Source organism: Myotis lucifugus, unplaced genomic scaffold (genome assembly GCF_000147115.1).
Source record: "Myotis lucifugus unplaced genomic scaffold, Myoluc2.0 scaffold_506, whole genome shotgun sequence".
NCBI lineage: Eukaryota > Metazoa > Chordata > Mammalia > Chiroptera > Vespertilionidae > Myotis > Myotis lucifugus.
The window spans coordinates 479388-504685 of record NW_005871554.1 but is presented as its reverse complement, the minus strand read 5'-3'; the positions used below and the strand labels follow the sequence as shown (position 1 = coordinate 504685).

The window sequence follows — 25298 nt, the reverse complement described above, 5'->3', positions numbered from 1 at the left end:
TCAGTTCTCACTCCTCCCTAAAACAGCCCCATTGCTGAGGCCTTTATACCTGCCCACATCGCTCAGGTGTCTGCCTGGCCCTGAAGGTATTTGAATTTGCAACCTCTGGTGCTCTCTTCTTTTCCATCCAAATTGGGAAGCTATTCTGACATGATTGCTATTAAAAATAGTCCCTTATGCTTGAACAGATTTTTACATATTATCTTACTTGGCCTCCGCTGAGCCTGTAGGTATGTGGAGGTGTTCTTTCCATTTCACAGATGAAGAACTTGAGACTCCAAGAAATTAAGTGACTTGCTGGGTTCTCGGTTCAATTCCTGTTTCTCCCACTGAACCCTGTTGCTTAATAGCAAGTCAAAGTACACCTTCCTTGGCAGATTGATTAAACGTTTCTGGGAAACATTTGGCAAAATGTCTCAAAAGTCTCACGTGTGCATAATCTTTGACCAAATAATGCCCCTTCTGAAAGGGGCCTTAGGAAACAGGTGAGCACAAAGTATTACGTAAAAGGATATTTGTCGTTGTTATTTAAGATAACCTGAATAGTTTAATGCAGTGGTTCTCAACCTTCTGGCCCTTTAAATACAGTTCCTCATGTTGTGACCCAACCATAAAATTATTTTCGTTGCTACTTCATAACTGTAACGTTGCTACTGTTATGAATCGTAACGTAAATATCTGATATGCAGGATGGTCTTAGGTTGACCTCTGTGAAAGGATCGTTCAACCGCCAAAGGGGTTGCAACCCACAGGTTGAGAACCGCTGGTTTAATGTGTCTCGCCTGAGATGTTACTGACTTTGGGATTGGACATTTCCTCATTGTATACCATAGTATAGTTGTCACCCTGGTTCTTGCCCACTAAATGCCAGTAGCTACCCATTAAGTCATTGAAAAATATGCCTCCTCATTTTCTAAATGTCCCCTAGGGTAGACGATAATGCTGCTGGCTGAGAAGCACTAGTCAACAAAAGACGGGCATTCATAGTATAGGATGTGCTACAGTCATTGAACATACTAATGTAGAAGAATATTTATTGGTTAAAAAAGGCAGTTCACGATATGCTGCTGGGTTAAAAGGCTACAAATTAAATATGTGAGAAGGCCATTTTTATTAAAACTATAGAAAACCCAAAAAGACAATAAAAAATCAACATAATGATTATCTTTGGGCAATGGGGTTATGGAGGAATGGTTTAACTTTTATTACTTTGTAGGATTTTTTTTGTTGGTGTGTGTGTGTGTGTGTTGTGAAACAGGCTGTGTGACTTTTGTAATAACACAAAATTATTAAAAATGGCCCAAGTTCCCTTAACAGAAACCACTTGTTTGTCATGGCCGAAAAGGCCCACCCAGGTGAGTGGGAGAATGCTGAGTTCTTGGAAATAGTGGCTTATATGTACGGCAGGTATCCTGGCCAGGTTGGGCCACTGTCCTAGTTGCCTTCTCTGCTTTTCTGAAGAACCAAGGACCACAGATCAGATCTGTGACGGGTTCATCTCCGTCGCTCTAGGAACATGGTTTATGGGAGTAGGGTGGAAGGGAAGAGTTGATAAAGTAATCTTTCATTTTCTTTTTAAACTTTACTTTAAAAAAATGGTTTACTACTAGATCTTTAGAAATTATTATTTTTGATAATTTGGGGCTGGTCAGCTATCAGTTACCAGCAGGGGGCGCCTAGGGGCTCCATGTTCTATTTCTAAATGTGGGGTTTGTCAGGCACCTTCCCTAGAATTGCTTGGAGAAGAAAAGCCATCTCTCAAAAGCTGAGGGATCGATTTTCATGTCTCCAGAGCCAGGTATTTAGATGATTCTCCGTGAATACTTGAGGGGGAGGAGGATGCTCGGACAACTGTGGGTCTTTTCCGGATGAGAACTTTATCTTTCCCCTGGTCAGAGCAAATCAAAGGTTATTCTCTACAAGAAAGGTTCTCTCTCTGGCAGGTTCCATTGAAACAAGGCTGAGTGGAAGCAGGTGAGGTTGGCTCTGGGGTATCTGTTCTGCTTACCTGATTTCATAATTATTAAGTTGCTTGATTGCATTCTTGGCCTCCTGTTTATTTGAGAAGGTTACAAAGGCGTATCCTCTATTGTTGCCATTAAAATCCATCATCATTCTCATTTCATAAATTTTACCTATCTATAAATAAGAGAAAAAGAGAAATTCATATGTATGCATTTGTTCTTCCAAATGAACACACATGTGCCCACATACACACAATGCTTTCTGAAGTCGGTCACTGCCGTATTTGGCATTTGCATCCCAGGTGGAATGGTTTGCACATGCGGGGTTTGTATCCATCACCTGACTCTTGGGCAAAGGCAAGTTAATTTTAAAAAAGTGTACAAGTGGCATTTCAGCCCGAGTTAACAGAATATATTTGTTGACAGAGCAAATGACCTGTCACCACACAACTATCGGGGGATTTATACACTTGTTTTAGGGATCTGAAAACACTTGTCATCAGAAGTACAATTTCTTGATAGATTCGTCCTTGCCCTCTTCATTGGCCTCTGAAGCCTCCTTAGTGTTATCTTTACTTGGTAATACTCTACCATGGATACTTAAAGAAAAACCAGGACCACGAATTTGGACCCTTGCTAAATCTTCTTAGCTGACTTTTCCCCCCACCATGTCGTCAAAATTAATACAGATGATGTGTTTCAGAGAATAGTCTGGGGAGCCCTGTTATTCCACAGTCTGTAGGCTGAAGGGAAATGCTGGTCTTAATACAACTGACCAGGGCCAGGACCTCCACCCAGGAGGGTAGTCACTACATCTCTGGCTACAGCCACTCTGCTTTGCCAATATACTACTTGATACTCCAAATGTTCTCCAGAAATACAGGCTCAGCAATTCACGCTTGCTGGCTGCTGCAAGAAGGGGGGCCCACATGGATATGAGGGGCATGTGTGGGGAGAAGAAGCATCATTAAGCATATGCTGTTACACACTGGTTGGTTACCCCTCATTTCAGTCTCACCTGCCCCTGCCCACCCCAAGGTATTCAAAGAAGGACACCTATTTCTTTTGGGCTCATTGGGAAAGAATTCAACATGTTTCACCTGTTTCAGGTGTTCCTTGCTGCTCATTTTCAGGTTTAGTGTTTAAGATCTACAGGATTAAGTCCATAATTTGGCCACAGCCCAAGGGGGATTGTATATATAAAATTAGACACAGTTCTGAGGCTGAGTTACACACACACTCACAAACTGGTTTGGGCATTTAGGGAAATAAGTAGCTAAACTAATTTTACTGAATTTTCTAGGAATGTGGTTATTTAAATACCACTTGGTAAATTATTGAAAATAACTTAATTTTGTATTCTCCATTTCATTGGGGTTTAGTAACAAAATATCATTTGGAATTAAAACTGGGAAGTTTATCCCTTAACAATTGCATAATTACTTTGAGAACCTTAATAACTGTATAATTAATTTTATTGATACATTAGGGTGGACAAGAAATTCAAACTTGTCAAAAAATTTTTATTCTGGACCAATACATAATAGACACAGTTTTGAGCTATGACAAACCTCCCTATTATTTTTATGTAAAAATGTTGCACACATATTAAAATGTCAAGTTGAAACAATGTCTGTTTTTAGACAGGATGTTGTAGTGTTAGTCTATATTGATAGACACATGGAGTTTGCAGTGAGATGGCATGCCAGTGGAGATCGGGGTTTGAAATACAGATTTGATAGTCATCAGCGATGATGTCATAGTAGCGAATGTCAAGCTGTCAGTAAAAGGATAAAGACCTGAGACCATCACCGGCAGGTAGGAAGGTTTTGTCTGCTTGAGGAACAGCAATTGGAAGAAATCATCACTGACCAGGAAAAATGAGCATGAAAGCAAAGTGAAGATAGTAGTACAGTTCCCTTGAAATATAAGCAAATTTAAATATGGACTCACTTTTTCACATAATGGTATAAGTTCATCCTCAAAAAGGTCTCGGGGAAGTTTCCCAATAAAGATTTCACAGCCCCTTTCTGGGGGCGCAGCATCCCAACCAGGTGGAGGGCCCCCATATTTTCTTTGTCCATTTTCCTGCAAATCCAGGGGAGGTTGTATGGGGGACAGAAGAAAACAAGAGATCTTTAGTCCAAGCTTCTCAATTATTTTTTCAGAATTACTCACAGTAAGAAACAAACTTATCATTGACAAATAAGAGTGGACTGGTCAGAGGATAAAAACCATAAAAGTCTCTTTGTATGGATTTTTAATATCACACTCTATGCTTCAGTGGCTTGCTTGAGATGAGCATGTGAAAACTGATAAATTGCTGAGTAAATATAAGGGGTTCTTATTTTCTGGTGTCACTCAAAATCACCTAATCATCAAAGGATCTGACTATCCTTTGGATCCACTGTGGAGGCTGTGTAGTGTGGTGGTAAAGTGCTCCGGAGCTGGACTACTTGGTTCTGTGACTCACTAGCTGAGGGGCCTTGGACAGATGACGTCTCAGAACCTCAGTATTCTCAGGAGCCCAGTGAGGACAATGTCAGCCTTTGATTCTAGGAGAGAATGCATCAGATATGTATGGTACTGCACTTGGTATGTGATATATATTTCTTGGTTATTAATTCTCTTCTTGTGTCCTTGAATTTTGGTTGTTTCATAAGCCAAGGAAGGCAACACAAGACCCTGAATAGAAACATTATCAGATTACTGTTGGAAGGAGTGGCTGGCTAATTTGGGGGGTAGCTGGTGAGGGACTTAAATCTATTTTCAAAGCTGACAAAATGGTGAGAGGTGTTTACTAATGTTGGATCTCTTTGTGGGGAATAATGCTGTTCTCTGTCCAAATAGAATGTCTATTTTTTCATTTGTCCTAAAAATCCTTGGTTAATTTGATGTCCTTATTTGGGGAGGAATAGCATTGGTGCTTCTCTGCAATGCCAGCGATATTTCTCTAAAAGTTAAGGACCTAAAGTAACTCAGGGGCCCAAAGTGACGTGTAGGCCTAATTCATCACCATCGATCTGCCGGGAAAAGGTAAATTTACTTTACACTTAGGCATAGGCAGAACTCTTTGCCCTTGTGCGTTTGTGATTTTTGAAGAAAGGAAACTATAAGGGACCAGACATCAATATGCATTACTAACTTCTACAAATAACACTTTAAAATGTTTTATACTATAAAATGATACATGTTGGAAAAAACTTAGTAATGCATAAGGTAAAAAGAAAAGTTCCCAAATGCATCACCCTACCCATCCATAGATGTAGTTACTGTTAAAAAATTGCACTGCCTTTCCAAATACTTTTTATACATATTTTAAAAAGATATGTGGGTTGTTTAAAAACATTGTTGTGTCCCCTGGCCGGGTGGCTCAGTTGGTTGGAGCATTGTCCTGTATACCAAAAGGTTGCTGGTTCAATTCCTGGTTGGGGTTAGTAAGGCCTCTTGCTCTCTCTTTCTATCTCTCTCCCCCCCTCTCAACTCTCCCTTTCTCTCTATCTAAAAATCAATAAAAATATCTTTGGGTGAGGATTAAAAACAACAACAGCCCAGCCAGTGTGGTTGAGCATTCAACCTATGAACCAGGAGGTCATGGTTCGATTCCCTGTCAGGGCACATGCCTGGGTTTTGGGCTCAATCTCTAGTAGGGGTGTGCAGGAAGTAGGTGATAAATGATTTTTTCTAGTCATTTATGTTTCTATCCCTCTCTTCATCCCACTTCCTCTCTCTGAAATAAAAAAAAATTTTAAAAACAGAAATATTGTTTTGTATAATAATTGTTGTTTGAAAAAAAGTAAAACAGCTTCTAGTTTCACTGATAAATCTTTATATATAGCAACTTGATTCTTTTCTCAATTATTTTATGTGTTAGCACCAGGGCTTTTGGAGCACAGTATTTCAATGATGTCTGTGGTTGCGATCACATTTTTAATCCTAGTAATTTATATTATGTTGCTCTAAATTTTAAAAAAAGACATCAGATGGGTGAGCTACCTTGCCTTGATTACTTTTTGCTTTAAATGACTGGATGTTTTTCATTTTACTAAATATTTAAGTATTTGCCTCAAGAGTTCTTGTATTTTTTTTCTTCCCTGTATTCTTGCAGGATTATCCAGTAGCAAATACTTGTTATTGCTGAGAAATAAAGGAAATGAAATGTTTCATATTTTTATTTTAAAAAGTTAAGAACCCAGTGAGTTATATGTCAACTAAGAATGCCCTGAAAAGTATAAATTGCATACTTTCGGAGACATATTAAATATTTTATTTACTTACCTTCTAACAAATGCCTATCCAGCCAGACACTGTTCTAATCCTCAAACACCATCATGGGTTCTGGACTGTTACTATCCCCATTTTACACAGAAGCCCAGAGAGATTTAAGTAATTTGCTGAGTTGGGAACTGAAGTCAGGATTTGAATGCAGGCAGGCTGGCTTCAAAGTCCATCAGCTACATTTTGTTGCCTTGTTATATGAAAACCTAATCACTTATAACAGATCCATACCTTTAAATATTTATTTATGAAAAAAAAATCATCATGCCATTAACTTGAAACCTCTCTGTTGCATTTAAAATCCTTTTCAATTTCCAATTATTTTATTACACAATTTTTGGTGGGAGGGAATATCTCATACTTATTGCTTATAGAGAGACGTATTTCTGTTTCCAAACTAGGGTCCGCCTCCTTGGGCCAACTCTCACCATGTGGTTGGTTGATGGTGATCCCTCAGGCCGTTTTGTATATCTCAAATGTCTAGACACATACTGCTGTTCAGTGGATTATTGGAAACAGCGTAGAATGAATGTGACAGTATTCTTACTCTTCTGGTTGAGGAAACCAAATTTTCATCCCACAATAGTAACATACCAGAATTTCTGATTTGACAAGCTTTGTGTGTTCGAAAATAAATAGGCAGTGAACACAATGACCTTTGTAAATTTTCCCTTCAACTTTCTTTCTTGCTCTAATTGCTACAGATGTCACCGAACTATTTTGTGCGAATCATGTGTATATGAGAATTCATCTGCTTAATGAGCCAAAATGATTGGGCAGGAAAGCTTCTTAATTGCCTTTCTGTGCTTTCTATAAACACTTGAATTAAGTTCCCCAAGAATATTTTTGGGATCCCAAAGGGTCAGACTTGTTCAGAGATGCCGCAGGGTTCACGCTCTGGGGGTGCAGGGGGGGGGGCGGCTGCTTTATGAACCACCCACCGGGCTTGGAATGCACCAGTGGTGGAGATCCAGGCCGGTTTGAGACAGGCACCGAGCATTAGTCATGGGGTCAGCATTTCTGTCCGTTGCTCAGAAAGGACAGTTGGGAGCTGGATTGCTGGTATTTTAGGCACTATTTTTTTTTAATAGTTGAGTTTAAAATAGATAAAGCCCAATTATAATTGCTCTTTCCCCTCCTGGCTAATGTCCTTCTTATGGAATGCACCTCCCCACCCCCCTGGCAGCACAGATGTATTAATAGTTCAGAGAGAAAGAATATAGGATTTTTTTTTCCATGAGAGAATGTTCATTCAATTCTGAGAGTTTTTATTTTCCCAACTGAAGACTTGGAAACCGTTCACTCTCCCTAGTCATGTATGTATAGGTGAAAATCTTCAACTATGGAAATTAAAAATGGATGACCTAATGCTAACTATAAATCCAGTGATTTTTAACTTCAACATTGGATACCAAGCCTACCCATAACTCTGTTTATATGTCAAGGGTATTTGGAAGTTCCTTCTGTCCCTGGGTATTTTAAGCCTTTCCTGATGGAACCATGGAGTCTTTAAAGGATTATGAAAACCTTATTCTTGACCTTGAATAAAATCACACAACCTTCAACAAATGACTCTAAGCAATAAATCTTAGCGTAAAAGTCAAACAGATTGAGTTCATTTTGGCCACCTGGCATCTGATTTTTTTTTTTATACATCTGGAGAGTCTGGGCAGAACAGCCTTCTACAAGATTTTAAAAGGCCAGACAGTTGATTTTCTAGTTCCCCTTGCAGCTGGGACAGCCATAGTTAGAATAAAGAAAAATTGAGTTCTGGTACAGAAATTGGAATAACACAAACTGTAGTTTTGAGCATTCTGTGATTGTGGATGCATTTTCATATCATTCAAGATTTGTGATATTTGGGGTTCATTTCTAAAAGCTTATCTTTGAATCTGGTTCTTGAAATCAATTGTTTCTGTGAACCAATATCCTTTTAATAAACCCCTTTTCTGCGTAATCAACCAAAATTAGCTTCTACTACTTGCACATAATACTAACTATAGCAGGAAATCTCCCAACCCCCCTCCCCCCACAAAAAACCCCAAACAAAACCCTGCTAAAACAACAGCTAACCCTAATTGAGTTGGGCACTGTGCTAAGTGTTTTTCACGTATTAACTTATTTAATTTTCTCAATATGGTTAGTTGATGGTATGTGGATGATGCTACTTACTTTCCATTTATAGATGAGGATTCCAAGGCACATAATGTGCCCAGATTTGTACAAGCAGTAAATGACAAAGACAGTTTTTTGAATCCTGAGTCCATGCTTGTAGTCATGACAATATTCTTCTCTTGTTTTTATTTTAACCCAATATGTTCATTGTACAGTTGAGGAAACTGAGTTCAGAGAAATTATGTGAGTTGTCTGAAGTCACACTGGTTTAATTTATTACAAACAACACTAGAACAAAGCTCCTAAGATTATTGATCTCGTAAACTTTATGGTATATATATTGTTCAAAAGTCATGATGGCTTTCACACTTACCAGCCTCATGATTCTGTATGCTGTGTGTTACACCTACTTTTTGGTTCAACATGAAGACCAGATGGTTTGTTGTCTACCATAAATGAGTTCATTCATAAACTGGAAGGACATTAATGAATGAACCCCCATTCAGTCTGGTTGCCTTTTTTTTTCATGAGTAGTAATTTCAATTCTTTTAATGGTTCTTTGGGAATTTTATATTCTAAATATGTAATCATCTTTATGGTTCTCTTTGGTTCTTTGTTGTTGTTGTTGTTTCCCTTGCCCAGAGGGAAGAAACTGGGTATCTTCCCTTCCTAATCTGCTTTCAGGTGTTCTATCCATTTTCCAGTGACTATGAATTTATTTCTGCTCCTGTTCTCTCAGGTGCTGGGCAATATACCCAGACCAGGTGGCATTTCTAGCCTTCAGAAGCATGCCAGTCACCAGGGCCATAGTCAGAACAGTGATTCTAAGGCAAACTCATGGGGACTGTTCTTACAGTGGGTGGTGCTGATGCATTGAGAATGTCTCTCTGGACTCTAATCTATTGCAGTTCATGAATTAACAGTGTATTTTCCCAGTTATTGGTTTGTAAGAGTAAATAAAAATCCTTATTAGACATTAATATTTTATGACTTTTCATCTGCATCACACCTATATATCTCATTATGTGGTAGGGTCCAAGGCAAGTCTAAAAGACCTTAAATAAGATGTTCCAAAAGGAGTCTTAGATGTGATTTTTACCTTGGTTCTGCTTATGACATTTTTTTTTTGCCTGAGGACAATAGACAGGGCTATGGGGAATATTCATTTATAATAGATAATTATCTGTCTTGTGTATTTAGTTTGTTCACCTTTATATTCTGTTAAGATCACTGACTTAATGTTGGTAAATCTATTTTAGACTGGGGATTTTTTAGAAAGCAGAGTTTATTTAACTTATATACTATGGAAGTGGGCATCAATCTTATTAGTATTTTTTTCTACAATATTTGCAAGGCATATGCAATATGGATGCCAGTGATTGCAAAGGTTTTGTGAGGGTGTTAGGAGGCAGACCTTGACACCATATTAAAAGGTGGGAAAATGGTTATTTTATGTTTTGTGAGTTTGTCAATAGGATCCTTAAAAAATATTATAAAGATTTAAAAAAATCAAAGTATCTTTAATTGCATATCCAAATAGCACCTATTTCATGAACTACTTAAAGACATGTATGCAGAAAAGAAAATGTATATCATTCTTATAAGTAGAGTATCAGTATCCTTTTCCACAAATAGAAGGTAGTAATAAAAGCAATTACAAAAGATGGAAATCATGATTAAATTTTAGGTAGACATTGTTATCTACTAAAAGCTGAGCCCCAGTCCTGCTCTCTATGTTGAAAAGCTTAGCAGGGCCTGGAGAGGTATTTAAGGCATACCTCCAGCCACGGACTTTCTTCATCTGAGTATTCAAAACAATTAAAAATGGAATACTTTTCTCAGTATGAAATTCAAAGTTATTTAATATTGTATAACTCATCGCAGCTCTCTCCAGGCACCTCTGCAACAGTGCTAAAAAAGATGCCAGTTGAAGTCCTTGCACATTCTTAATTGTATGGCTCTGTGATGTCACTTTCCCCCTCCTTAGTCTGTGAGAAAGCTGTCTTTGCATCTCACAGGGGCAAGCTTTTAGGTTCTGAAGATGTAGAGTCACTTATTTTTGGTTCTGCACTATATTAAACAAAGAGGTAACACTTTAAAAAAATCCTGAACTTGCCTGCAAGCAAAGTCTAAAGTGCAGAAGAGCAGTCCATGCTTTTTTTTTTTGTTTTTGAGTCATGAAGTCCACACTGATTTTTAGGCGGATAAAGCAGAAAACTGCATGTGCTTCTAGTTTTGGGGGAACCGCATAGCTTGCAAAGATTTTGAACTTTATTTTGAAGACCTTATAGAAAGCCAACTGTCTACTGGTATTTAGGCTATTCGAGGAGAAGTTCATTGCTGTTGGAAAAGAGCTCCTGGGAGGAATTCCTATTGCTTGGGATGCTGCAGTTCCCATCCCATGTCAGGCACACACATCTCCACAAAAGCATTCACAGGCCGGTTCCTTCATGTGGAGTCTCCCACACCAGGCGGTGGCATTTCCGGCTCGTAGAAGCAAAGCTCCTTAAGAGCTTTAAAACAAAGCTGGCCTGTGGGTGGCTGGGGTGATGAGCTTAGGGAAACACGTGCCTGTGATGATTTGCTCATCCCATCCTGTTCTCCTGCTTAGTCTACCCATTTAAAGAATTGGTATTCATGCACTTGGTGAATGACCTAAGTCCTGGGATAGCAGGGACGTGGGCAGGTGGTGAGAACAGGCAGTGGAAGAAAATATGGGACCCAGGAGCTATATTTTACCATGAAGTCCAATTCCTATTTCTGTCCCTAGGATTTTTGGGTGGTGGTTGGAAAAGAATGTCAGTGCCACAGTGTTTTTCCATCTGCCTCATCCGGAGCTAATCTAGATAAAGCTGATTGTAAACACTGAGGTTCCTAAGTTACTTGTTTTTATTGCATTACTTGTAGGGGGAAATATTGCAATTTGAGAAATGCCTACATAAAATTCCTAAAGTACCAAACCAGAGAGATGGGGGATTTAACTTAATTTGGGGTACCCTTAGAAGAGGGGAGTGTATCCTAATCCGATTTATGTCGGTCTAGCACCACCCTCTGTACCTATGACTTGCACATATTCACTGAGGAATTGAACGAATTAGAATAAAATAATGTGGTTGCATTGAAATGCCATTTAAAGGAACATGCATAGAAAACAAAATTTGAGGAGTAGGAATTAAAGACTAGAAATTTTGTTCCTAGTTTGAGGGAATCGAGGCTGATGGCCAATTCAAAAAGGAAGAGAAGGATGAAGCCCACTTATTTTCTTTATCTGCTGTGAGTCTTAATGGATCTTAGAACTTAAGACATACTGTCTTCACTGCTCAAAGGTGTTGTGCATTTTACAAACATTTTGGTTAAGCACTAATAAGAAATTTTCTTTAAAAACTGTGGGTTAGCTTCTAACATAGAGTAATAGATTAAGGGTTAGGGCTGTGGTCAGCAAACTTTTTCTGTAAAAGGCCAGCTAGTTGACATTTTAGGCTTTCAAAAAAAATAGCCCTTTAAAAATGTGAAAAACATTCAGAGCCTACAGTCACTACAAAAACAAACTGTAGCCACATTTAAATCTTGGGTCATTGTTTGCAGACCTCTAGCTTATGTCTCTTTTGAATTGTATAACTATGGGGCTATTCTAACTCCGAAATAAACTATATTCAAACATATAAAGAATGAGAAAGAATAGCCTAATGAACCCGGTACCTATTATCCAACTTTAGTAATACAGTGTTATCTATTAAAATTTCCCATGTTTTCTTCTCTTAAATGTATGCTCCTTAGAATTTTTTTTTAACTTGGAGATTTTTCCTTATAAAAAATAATCCACATCATTACAGGAAGTTTGGAAAATAACATTCTTATATATAATGGTTGTCATTTCTTCAGCACTTTTAATTAAAAAATTATCTTTAAAAAAAGACATTTGGGGGAAAAAAAGAGTATCAAACAAGAAAAACTTATTCCAAATCGGAGATTTACATTTTATTATTTTTCAATATTTTTTACTGTGTGAATAACTTCTTAAAATATTACTTGGAAGTTTATATAAATTTTACATTCTGATTTTGAAGTAAACATAAAATTTAGATATTTCTCCATGTCTTTGTTTGAAATCAGAGTTTTACATGGCTGTATAATTTGAAAATATAAGGATTTTCTGTAATTAGTAATATTTTATTGGGCATTCAGAATATGTTTCATTTTTAAACATCATAAATTTCACTATCATGAACATCCTTATATATTTAGACCTTAGGTCACAGTATGGTCAGGTTTAAGCCTCTAAGAGGTAGCACCCACATCTGTATTGCGCATTTGATGCATTTTAAATTTTGGATAAATTCATCCTCATTGCTACTATTTTAAATGTATCATGTCAAGGCCTAGTATCAATGCATTGTGTTCAATAATAGGGACTAAGGAAACAAAACAGAAAAACAAAAAGTGATTAAGTTTACCAAGGACAACCATTGGATTAAGAAAACAATAGCAGCATGGAGGGACCTGGAGAGTTTTATGCTAAGCAAAATAAAGCCATTCAGAGAAAGACAAGTATCACATGATCTCACGCATGTGGAATCTAATGAACAAAATAGATCCAGAAACATAGAAGCATGGAACAGACTGTTGAATCTCAGCGAGAAGGTGGGGGTGGGTGAAAAGATATTAACCAAAAAATTTATATGCATGTATGCATAACCCATGGACACATATAATAGTGTGGTGAAGGTGGGGGAGAGGAGGGATGAGGGGTGAGATGGAGGGGGCCAATGGGAAAAGAAAAGGGGACATCTGTAATACTTTCAACAATACAGATAAATAAAAAAGTTTAAAGCTACAAATTGCAAAAGCAGTGCAAAATGCATATTTGGTATTTCAAAAACTCCAATTATGATAAATTTGATGGAGTACATTCATAGTCTAATATAAATTAATGACATTTAATGTATCTGAAAGCTAAAATTAAAGCTTAACAATTTTTTTTTTAAAAAAGAAAGCAATGGCACTGTCCGACTGACAAAAATTTATTGTGTTGAATTATTTTTTAGAAAATAGATTATCAATAGGGTAACTGGAAAAACAGCGCTAATACACACCATATTTTAAATAATTTAAAATTATAAGTATTCTGAGTCTACTTTAAAAATATATTCAGACTATTTCAGGGTGATGTTTATTAAACATATATTTAGCTTTAGTAGTAGTAGTAGATTTATAGTTAATGTAAACTGACCCCACACTGGGTGGAAAGTTTTCTGAAAATATATCTATAAACAATCTATTTGTGCCTTGACCGGTGTGGCTCAGCTGGTTGAGCATTGTCCCATGCACTGAAATGTCCCTGGTTTGATTCTCGAGAAAGACCTATGACCAGATTACTTAGTTTGGTCCCCTCAGGTTGCATTTGGAGGCAACTGATCAATATTTCTCTCACTCTCCCTTCCTCTCTCTCTAAAATCAATAAAACATATAACATTTGCCTAGTTTTTTAATTGAATTTATTGGGGTGAGATTAGTTCACCAAAGCATACAAGTTTCAACTGTACAAATCAATCAAACATCATCTGCACTGGGTATTTGTGTGCCCATCACCCCAAGAAAAGTCTCTTTCCGTCCCCGTGTCCCTCCTTTGCCCACCTCCACCTGCCCCTTACCCCCCTTTCCCTTTGTCTAGTTTTAATGAGAAGATTTCAGATGGAAGGAGCATCACCTGTCACAGAGTGTTTGACCCACATCATTGATGCTTCATGAGGAAAGAATCATCACAATGTGATTTTTTTTCTTTGACTCTCAAAGAAATATATACTAGTTTTAGCAAATCTGGGAAGTACAGTTCAGAATTAAAAAGTAGGGAAAGAGAGCACTACACATAATCCCATTGCCTGGACACAAAGACTTTTTACAAGTTAGCACTGCAGCACGCTTACTTCCAAAATATTTCTATGTGGCATAAGGCAAGCTATGAAGTTGAAAGCTAACTTGTCGACATCACACATTTTTTTTTAAGATTTTGTTTTTACTGACTTTTTTTTTTTTAGAGAGGGAGAGAGAGAGAGAAATGTCAATGTGAGAATGAAACATCCATCGGCTGCCTCCTGCATGCCCCCTACTGGGGATCAAGTCTGCAACTTTGCCATGTGCCCTGACCAGGAATCGAGCAGGCAGCCTTCCAGTGCAGGGGATGACCCCCAACCGACTGAGCCATACTGGCCAGGGCCACACAATTTGTATTAATAATATTTATGAAATAAATATTATTTATTGCATTGTTTGTTTTACTCTCTGAAGTAATTTTCAGCTATCATTGCCCACAATGACCCAATTATTTAAAGATGATATCACAAAGTATATTTTCAAACAAGTAGGTATTGTTGTATCAGGCTGGCTCACGTTATTAAGTAACCTGCAAAATTCTATTTTTGACAGCTGTATTTGTCTTGCTAGTGATAAGCGAGCACAAATTAATCACCCTCTATTTTTTTTAAATTCTTGTTTTGCAAGTATTCAACATTCAATATCAGACTGTAATGTAAATCTTTCAAACCCTAGCTTAGTGAATACCATAAAATTTGAAAAGATCACTTTATGGGTATGCTCCTTGAATTGGCTTAAGACGTTTGTTTTCATTTTTGTACAGAGAATTTTTTTTAAAAAAAGTAAACTTGATGCTGCCCCCCTTTTTTGATAATAATATTAATCTTTCCTCCAAACCAGAGTAGGAAGAATGAAATATAGAGAAGGCTAAAAGATGTTTCCTAAATTACAAAGAGGTTGAGGCTGTGTTTCGATACCTGTTGGTCTCCTTTTCCAATCAGTTAGTACAGTTTGCTGATTAATGATTAGACTGAGCAGATAGAATCACAAAATCATGGCTTATGGAGTGGGAATATGGCCCAGCCAGTCTGGTGGGAAATTAAGCTCTGCAGGGTTAAAGGACATGTTCAAGACCACATGATTTGGATGTGTGGTAGAGACCAGTCTCTGTCAGTCTCTGATTTGAAGTCTTGGGTGGTTTTCAATACTTTGCAGCCAAAATCAGCAGAGACTTTCTAGTTTGTTAAAAATGATTGAACCAGGCCTTCAGCACCCTAAAGCGAGGGGGGGGGCCCTGAAGGGGGTTAATAGGGGGGGGGAGGAAGGGGACATATGCAATACTTTCAACAATAAAGAATTATTTAAAATAATGATTGAACCAAAGTTATGTGCATATTTACATCTTGAATAGAGGACTTAGATCTAGATAACTAGGTTTTAGAATTTTAGCTTTCTACATTGGAGAATTTCTGATCTAATAGTCATTCTGCCAACAAATAAGTATTATTTAAAGTGAATCATGTTACAACGTTTAGGCTCAACACAATATTTTCAGAATGCCCTAACAGGCTCACCTCTAAAATTGCAATTTTAAAGAAAAGATTATAGCAGCTCTTGTTTTTGTAAATCTGGTCAGAAATGTGGGCCAGTAGCACTGGAACTATAGCCTTTAAACCTTGGACAAGTTACTTAACCTCCTTGTACCTTGTTTTCTTTATCTGGAAATTGATGATGACATAGTAGTCACCTCATGGTGTTAAGGATTAAATGAATTAATATACACGAAGCAGTTAGAATATGTGCCCAATAAATGTTTACTATTATTTTGTTATTGTTATTAATGTGTGATCTAAATCCTTATTAACATTTTCTCAATGTAATTGAATATATGTATAAGATCAAAGTAATATACAGATTGACCCTGTATTTTTAGGGGTATTTTATTTGAAAACATTTTAAATGATAAAGCCTTTTCCTTTATAATGCAGATGCTCTTTTTTGTTTTTTATACCTCACCCAAGGATATTTTTTCCCATTGATTTTTAGAGAGAGTGAAAAGGAGGGGGAGAGGGAGAGAGAGAGAGAGAGAGAGGAGAGAAAGAAACATTGATGTGCGAGAGACACATTGATTTTTTGTCTCCCACAGGCACCCTGACTGGGAAGTGGGGATCGAACCTGCAACCCAGGTACTTGCTCTTGACCCGGCCGATGTGCTAATCATTGAGCATTGCCAGCCAGGGCTGTAATGCAGATGTTCTTAAATCATAACATTAGGTTTGTAAAATGATCTCCAGGGCTGCTTGAGTCTCTCTTTTTTTTTAAAAAAAATTATTTGTAAGCTTTTTACAGAGCTGTAATAATGTTAGAATTTTCTGTCCTGCAGACTGTTTCAAATGATCACATGGTGACTGAATACAAGTTCATTTGTTACAGGATATTCGATAACGAGGGTCTCCTTTGGCCTCTGATTTGGATAGGAAGCCAGGTCACTGGACCACTGAACAGGGCAAAGATGTAGAGAAAACTATTTAACTGTTTTTCATTCTTAACTGAACACCCCCACGGCCTCCTTCTACGCTCCAGTTTAGAAATGAAATTGAAGCGTTTGAGAGGAGTTTGTGGAGCTTATTCAAAGATATTTGGAGACCACTGCTGGTATGTTGTGAAGCCTAGTTACCCCTAACTGGAAGGAATTGCAAGGTGATATTCAACTTACCGAAGGCCCGAGAGAGGGGTGCGAGGAAACCACTCTGAGAGCTTGGTGGGTGTTCTCTGCTTCTGGGAACACACCGGCTGGCGGGTCTAACTGCCTGCTGAGAGCCGCTGGAGGGCAGTGGGCTGGCCTGCTGCTGTGATTTCGGCAAGAAGCAGACTGGGTCCTTGTGTCATTCACACTTCTCGAGTTTGCTGGGTCAGAGAGTGTGTGTGTTTCCAGGGACTGGAGTTTGGCCATATGTTGGAATCGGGGGTTGTTTTCCATCTCCAAGAGAGCTGCTTAGAGTTTCAAAAGCTCTGCAGCAGGAGGCTGAGGCTTAGGACAGTGGCCAGCCAGAGGAGAGTGTAGCCAGGTGAGAGATCCCCAGCCATGGAATTAAGAATGTCTCTGGGGATCCTATAAAGCAGCGGTTCTCAACCTGTGGGTCACGACCCCTTTGGGGGTCAAACGACCCTTTCACAGGGGTCGCCTAAATACATCCTGCATATCAGATATTTACATTACGATTCATAACAGTAGCAACATTACAGTTACGAAGTAGCAACGAAAATAATTTTATGGTTGGGGGTCACCACCACATGAGGAACTGTATGAAAGGGTCGGCATTAGGAAGGGTGAGAACCACTGCATGTATCCCACGGGCTTTACACACCTGCCAGGCCCAGACAGCCCAATGTCAGTATCAGTCAAGTTCACAACTTTTCTGTCCCTTCTCCTTTGCTTTCATCCCTCCCTTGTGCTTTGAGTCAGGAATTAAGTTAGCAAACTGGCGTAGAAAACTAAGCTTCTGAAAGCATAAAGGAGGAAAACAGAAAAGAAATCGAACTCCACCTCCACGTCGGTGGGAAAGGGAAGTGGCTGTAACTTTGAATAAAGTTGTTTTTATTATACTGGACTAGGCCTCATTATTTAGTGGACATTCTTTTATTACCCGAAAGTTGCCAGGAAAGTAATGAGACTTGCCTTGAGTTTTATCTGGGGGAAAAGGAAGAACCAGAGACAAGAATAAAATTAAATGGACAATTTATATTGTTTTAGGATTATTTCTCATAAAAGTCTGCTCCATGAAGATACTGATTATATATTCAGACCTTATTTATTAATTTCCTTCCTTTTATTCATTTAGGGTTGATTGTGGAGGCATTATAAATAATGTCAGACTAGGCTTATACACATTTCTATCATTATGTTCTGGATCATTAGAGATTTGCTTACAGAAGGGGAATACTCATATATCAATATTGGCAAGTTGCTTTTCAAAAGGGTTTAGGCGCTTTCCCATACTACTGTCCTTGCATGAATGTTTCAGATACAAAGACGTTTAAAAAATACTTAAGAACAATATTTGACTTTATGACATCTATGGAAGGGTTGACTAGAAAAGGAGAAAATCCCCACTACTCAACTGTACTAATCAGCTGCTAAAAAATTATTCTGAGGGTATCCGTTTTGCAGACTGTAAACTCTATAGAATTTTCTCTATGAATTATAAAATAGGACTTTATGTGGGAGAAGTCTGCACAAAAATTTTTCAATCAGTCATTAATGTTAAAGTACATTGAATTTGGAGATAAAAACATCTAGACGAATTTGACTTTTATTAAGTATTAAAAAACGAACAGCTCTTTCCAGCCGGCGCCAAGCCATGGATTGCCATGATCTCACCAGGCATGAGCTCCTGTGAATATCCTTTCAATACACTGAGATGTGCAGGCAAGGTCAAGGGGCTGCGCCCCCACCGTGGGCCCCGTGGGGAGCAGCCAACTGAAATGGAGACATAAGAGAGAGAGGCAGGCTCTCGCACGCTCCTGATGGCAGGCAATCTTTCTTTTTCCTTTTTTATATGTTTCTTGCTTCTCTTTATTAGTTTATACCCAGCTGCTCACATCTCTAAGGACTGTAACATATTTTGCATTTTTTAAACTTTATACAATTGGTGTCACACTGTGTATATTTTATACGATTTTCTTTATTTTACTCCACCATTTGTTTTTGACTTTCATTCTGGTGGTTCTAGGTTATTCGTTTTCAGGCTACAGTTTTATACTTGCTACATAAATTTACCAGAATGTATGACTCCTCCTTCTGACGGGTAGTTTGCTGTCCTTACCAGCTTAGTGTTACTCAGACATGCTTTGGTAAATGCCATGTATTGTTGCATCAGGGCCAGGGCAGCTGGGAGAGGATCAGTGACATGGGTCGCTACTTTCCTTTTCCTCTATTGTAGTCCTGAAGGGAGCCGGGATGGGAGGAGGGAACTTTTAACCATCCGTCTCCTTTCTGCTTATGGCTCCTGTGCCCTGGAGAGGGCCTGGGACCTAGTGAGCATCACTGAACCAGACGGAGGTGGAGTCTTCCACACGTAACTGCCGGTGTGGATGTGGCCTCCCAGGGAGAGGACAGAATCGGCACCACCCAGAGTTGCAGTGGTGTCCTTAGTCCCAGAGGGCTCAGACACACCCTAAGCCATTGGTTCTCAACCTTCTGGCCCTTTAAATACAGTTCCTCATGTTGTGACCCAACCATAAAATTATTTTCGTTGCTACTTCATAACTGTAATGTTGCTACTGTTATGAATTGTAATGTAAATATCTGATATGCAGGATGGTCTTAGGCGATCCCTGTGAAAGGGTCATTCGACCGCTAAAGGGGTCGCGACCCACAGGTTGAGAACCGCTGCCTAAGCCCTGCCCCCATGCCACCCAACAGGATATTTTCCCTCTTGCTTTATTGTTAGACACAATGTATAAACAGAAAACAGCAGGGATTCTCTTGGACCTCAAAAAACAGTCAAAAAACAGCAAGGAAGGAAGAAGTTCCAGAATTTTTTCAAAGTACAAGACATATTAGTGCCCAGGCCACGGCTGTGGTTGGCAGACCACAGTCAACAGAGCTGGACTAGAGGCTCTTTCCCTCTCCCCAGAGCCTGGCCAACCCCAGGGAGCCCTCCACCAGCAGCCAGTCCATACAGACAGAATGGGAACACTCTACTACAATGAGCCTTCCCCACTCGGAGAGAAGGGCCATAGGTGCTCTGTCCGTTACAGTCTGCTCAAGCCATGTTGAAAGATTCTGTGGGAACACTGACAAGACAGCACTTGACTTGCTAGACAGGAAAGGATCTGATGGGCAACACCAGTTTGGTCTTGAAAAAATGAGTAGACGTGTCCCAGGTAGACTGAGGGATCAAGCATGGAGTATAGATGTTTTGGGGATCAGAGGACTCTAGATTCAGTGCCATGGCACTTGAATTATCTAAATGGTAATGTACCACTGAAAGGTTTTTGAGCCCTGGCTGGTTTTCCTCAGTGGTTAGAGTGTAGGCCTGCAGACTGAAGGGTTGTGGGTTTGATCCCCAGTCAAGGGCATGTACCTCAGTTGCACGTTCGATCCCATCCCCATCCTTGTTGGGACACGGGTGAGAGGCAACCGATTGATGTGTCTCTCTTACATATTTATATCTCTCTCTCCCCTCCTTCCTTCCACTCTATCTAAAAATCAATGGGAAAAATATCCTTGGTGAGGATTAAAAATAAAATGTTTTTGGCCTCTGAGCCACACAGTGAAATGTGTTTTAGAAAGGCCTCAGAGAGATGTGTGGGGAGCAGGGGGCATGTGGGCTCCCGCAGAAACTCAGGGAAGGGGGCGTTGAACAGACCAAGTCATGGCCTCTAAGCCTTGGTTACTTCATTTGTGAAATAGGATATTCTCTACTTCATGGTGAGAGAATACATGCATTTCAGGTACCATTAAATACCCAAATATAAGACCTGGAGTTAGAAATTCAGCTGAATCAGATGTTGGACAGAAAGGGTACTGGCTTTGAGGTCTTCAAAGCTTCCAAATATCCAACCTTCCCCTCATCTATAAAATGTGGGCATCAATCTCCACCTCACAGAATTGAAAAGATTAAATGAAAGAATGCCCCTAGCCCAGGCCTGATCTGGAATACCATCTGAATTCCTAACTGGTTTCCTGTTTGAATTCTGGATGCCCAGTGACCCATTCTCCTCAACCAGCCAGAGGAATCCTTGTAAGTTATTCCCTGCTTAGGACCCTTTAATAACATTCCTTTGCACAAAGGATAAATTCTGAATGCCCTACGGTGGCATGGTAGGCCCTGCCCAGTCAGCTCCTCTCTACTGGTCTAGTGGAAATGTAATTTAGCAGAACAGTTTGGAGGCTAAGAACCCAGCTTGAGACTGCAGAGCCTTAAGTGGGATGTTTAACCGCTTTGTGCTTTCTGTGAAGTGGGGATAATACTGGTATAGGATTATTATGAATATTGAGTTAATATACATACAGCAATAAGTACAATGTCTCACATTTAATAAGTGCTAGCTAGCTATTTAAGCACCTAAGGGCAATGATTTTTGTTTTATTTAATAATTGTATCCACAATGTCTAGAAAACACAGTAAGTATATCATATATATTTTTGAATGAATGAAAAAACTCCTAATAATACATTAGTATCTCCCTTGCCCTTGACTTAAATGAAACTTTGAAAAGTCTATCATGAAATAATATTTTCTGAAATCTTAAGCCTAACTAAACACTTCTCATTAGGAAGAAGAATTAGAAACAATGTTGAGCATTATATTATCTAGAACAAAACATGCCATGACTTATAAGATTAATTGAAAACTGAATGTAGTACATTTTGCGATAATCTGACAAAGGACCATGTAATAAAGAGACACTGTTGACTATTTTATTGTTATCCACATAGACATTGGTATTTATAACAACACAGTTTTGGTTAAGTTGGAAAATTATGTGGGTGTGAAAGACAATTGAATCGCTGAGAATTACAATACTCTGCCTCACTGTAAAAAGAGGAACATTATTTCTTCAAATAAGATCATTTATGTTTAATACTAGCTTGCTTTTGAAGGTAGCAAAAGCTCTCTAAAGGAGGTTATCATAAAGATAATTATATACAGGTAATTCTTAACGTCTATAAATAGATAATTTAGAATTTTTTTTCAAAATGATGAACATGGAGAAAATTTATTATATTGTCCTAAACTATTGAGTAGATGTTAAGAGAAATAACTGGAATAGTTAGGCTGACCAGACAGTCAGTCCTTCAATCCCACACCTAGAAGTCCTTCTACATTTGCAATGTTCTCTCTGGTTAGTGCCTAGGTAGTCTGTTTTCTGATGATTCTTAAGACACCGGTCTGGTTCTACTTCACTGACAGCTTTGGGTGGCAAATTCCAGCTGCCTTTTCATATACTAATACTCCCTTTAAAAACTGTGATAGTCTCTATGACTGTGGATACTGATTCTGCTTTCAAATGATAAGTTACGGTTGAGTTGATAACCCAGCGTAGAGAGAACACCACCTGTAGGGTCACCTACAAAACTGAAATGATGCAACTTCCTCCCCCACCTAAAGAGCTATATGACTGACTGTTCCCAGTTTGCATCTCAGGACCACTCATATTCCCACTGTGAGTACAATGTCTCAGCACTGAATTCTGTGGGTCTCAGCAGACGTCATAAGAAGTTCCTACCTGGACCAGGCTATATCCTGTGCGCTGGACCAGTGCGCGAAGGGCTGCTTCCTTCTGGGTGCCGCTCAATCCATCCCCGGATTTGTGATTTGATTCCATTGAGAGTGATTATCAGCAAAAAATCAGGTTAATTAGGGTTGCTCACTGAAACCAAATTTAAGATAAATTAAGTAAATTGCTGTTGCCAAGTCCAAACTTGTCCTTTTCATGAAGGACATCTTTAGGAAACATTCTCTGCAAATGAGACATCGGGTTAGAGCAACTAACAGCCACACACAAACAAGGCCAGTTACATATCCTCATTAAGGAAGAGATTTAAAAAAAATGTTCAATTTTAGCTGAAATTTAGAAGTCAAAAATGAGTAGTATCCCGTCTCCAATTAGAATGCAGATCAGTAATTCTCAATCCAGTGACCTGCGAATGTCACCAAATGCTCAGATACAAATTAGCTCTTGTCAATTAAAAGAATATGCAGAATGGTCCTTACAGATGTGAGAAGGAGGGCACTATTACTAAATCGGTCAACTAGAATAAGGTATCAGGATCCTAAGAGTGTTAGCTTCATTTATCTATTCTGTGTGTTTAACTAAGACATTTATCTACTTACTAGAGGCACAGTACACGAATTCGTGCATGGGTGTGGTCCCTTGGCCTGGCCAGTGATCAGGCCAATTGGGGCTGATCAGAGCCGGCTGGCCAGTGGGGAGGGACTGCAGGAGGTTGGCTGTGGGAGCGTACTGACCACCAGGGGGCAGCTCCTGCATTGAGTGTCTCCTCCCTGATAGTCAGTGTGTCGTCATAGCGACTGGTTGACCAGTTGATGGGTTGTTTGGTGGACCGGTCATAATGGTTGCTTAGGCTTTTATATATATAGATTCGCCAAAGATAAATTTCTAGAACAGAATTCACTGGGGGCAAATACAGAATTCCTCGTGCAAACTACTTTATGTAATAAAAATGTCACCTGGGTTTTAACAAAACAATAATAGATCCTTTTGAGTGATGTTGAAAGGGCTTGCTAACATCTGGATCATGTACCACACAGACCACTCAGTAGAGGACATAAAGCCGTTTGTAAAAATCTAAAACTATGGAAGTTTATTTATGTCTGGGTTTATGTAGATATGAAGGTACAATTTCAGCATTTTATTAAAGTCTATGCTTTCTGTTTGGGCACAGACTTGAACCCATTTCAATGTGATGGTTGTTGTGATTCACAGGTTTCCAGGGCAAGGATATGGCCGTGCTGAAGGTCCCTGCTATAGTGGTTGAGGTTCTGAAGTCTCCCACGTGCATAATCAGAGCGCACCTGCTGGGTTAGAGCGTGAATGGCTCAGTGAAGGTTCTGTGGTGGGTTTCCACTCTGCTTAATGTGCTCTGCCAACCAAGACAGTGGAAACGTGTTTTATGATGGTTTGAATCAAATGCAAATCTAATGTGTTTGACTCTAGGCCAGTGGTTCTCAACCTTCCTAATGCCGCAACCCTTTAGTACAGTTCCTCATGTTGTGGTGACCCGCAATTTCATTGTTACAAATTGAACATAATTAAAGCATAGTGATTAATCACAAAAACAATATGTAATTATATATGTGTTTTCCGATGGTCTTAGGTGACCCCTATGAAAGGGTCGTTCGACCCCCATAGGGGTCGCGACCCACAGGTTGAGAACCACTTCTCTAGGCCCTTTAAAATTTTTTTCTGTCCTGCACATTGAGATATACTATACTGATTTTGGTTGTCATTGAAAAATTCCCAATGAATGAAGAATAAAATAAATATTTGAAATGAATGAACCATTAATGAATAGAAAACTGGGCCAAAATATAGGTGACAAAAAAAAGGAAAAATATGAAGAACCTGAGGTGATCATTTCAGCAAAATGTAGAATTAAAATATATTAAAATAGTAGAATTAAAAATGCCCAAACTATTAGATGAGCATCATTTAGAAAACAACATTTTCAATAAAGTTAAGAAAACCAAAGCCCCTAACCGGTTTGGCTCAGTGGATAGAGCATCGGCCTGAGGACTGAAGGGTCCTGGGTTCGATTCTGGTCAAGGGCATGTACCTTGGTTGCAGCCACATCCCCAGTAGGGAGTGTGCAGGAGGCAGCTGATCGATGTTTCTCTCTCATCGATGTTTCTAACTCTCTATCCCTCTCCTTCTCTCTTCCTCTCTGTAAAAAATCAATAAAATATATTAAAAAAAAGAAAAGAAAACCAAAGGAAAGAAATAATGAGATTCCAGAAAGATAATACCCATTAGCTGTTATAGGGACAGACAGTTTTATGCTCTTCACATAAGCATGGCCATTCTCGCCCTTGCCCTTTCTAATCTTGCTTGCTTCTGACCCAGGTCAATTAAGTCTTCACTCACTCACTCTCTTTAGGAGTATTTCCTTAGTGCTGTCTGTATGTCAGCCCCATCCCCTGCCCAGTTTTAGGGCATTGAGTTTTATGGGCAGCAGGCTAACATACCCCTTTCTGTATCTGTACTTTGCAAACTGTAGTGCTTTAAAGAGAAAAAGAAATCCTAACTTCACATCTTGACTACAACAAATTGAAGGGAGTCTTTATGAATGACAGTGGTGATTTGGTCTATGTGTAGCAATCCAGGGAGGGCCATGTAACTTTATAGACACATTTATAGTATAAACACTCTTTCTCTGGACACTACAAGGTAGGGGGAAACAAGACCTGTTTTCACTCTATAATCCCAACCTGCTGGTGAATACAGTCATAAAACCTCTACAAAAAATATAAATCCTCTTAAAAACATAAAACTACAAAAAGGATTTTGAAGATTTATAAAGAAAATTAGTTTTTAAGACAAAATCTAATTCTTGCCCTGTTCCCAAATGTTACTAAAATTGTTTTTTTCATCGGGACA

The 25298-nt window shown here is 38.9% G+C and overlaps 1 protein-coding gene across 2 annotated transcripts in view; it reads right to left on the bottom strand.

Moving 5' to 3' along the window:
- A1CF (APOBEC1 complementation factor) overlaps positions 1 to 22550 on the bottom strand; it is a 49839-nt gene extending 27289 nt beyond the window's left edge. Inside the window, exons 1-3 of one of the 2 annotated variants that reach the window (XM_023744991.1) lie at positions 22407 to 22550; positions 3918 to 4052; positions 2009 to 2139 (exon numbers count right to left, since the gene is read on the bottom strand). In XM_023744991.1, the coding sequence (XP_023600759.1) occupies positions 2009 to 2139; positions 3918 to 4052; positions 22407 to 22505 (365 nt within the window). In that variant the 5' untranslated portion in view covers positions 22506 to 22550. The remainder of the gene's footprint in view (positions 1 to 2008; positions 2140 to 3917; positions 4053 to 22406) is intronic. The other variant, XM_023744992.1, reaches the window with a different exon arrangement.
- Between the last annotated feature and the right edge of the window lie 2748 nt (positions 22551 to 25298).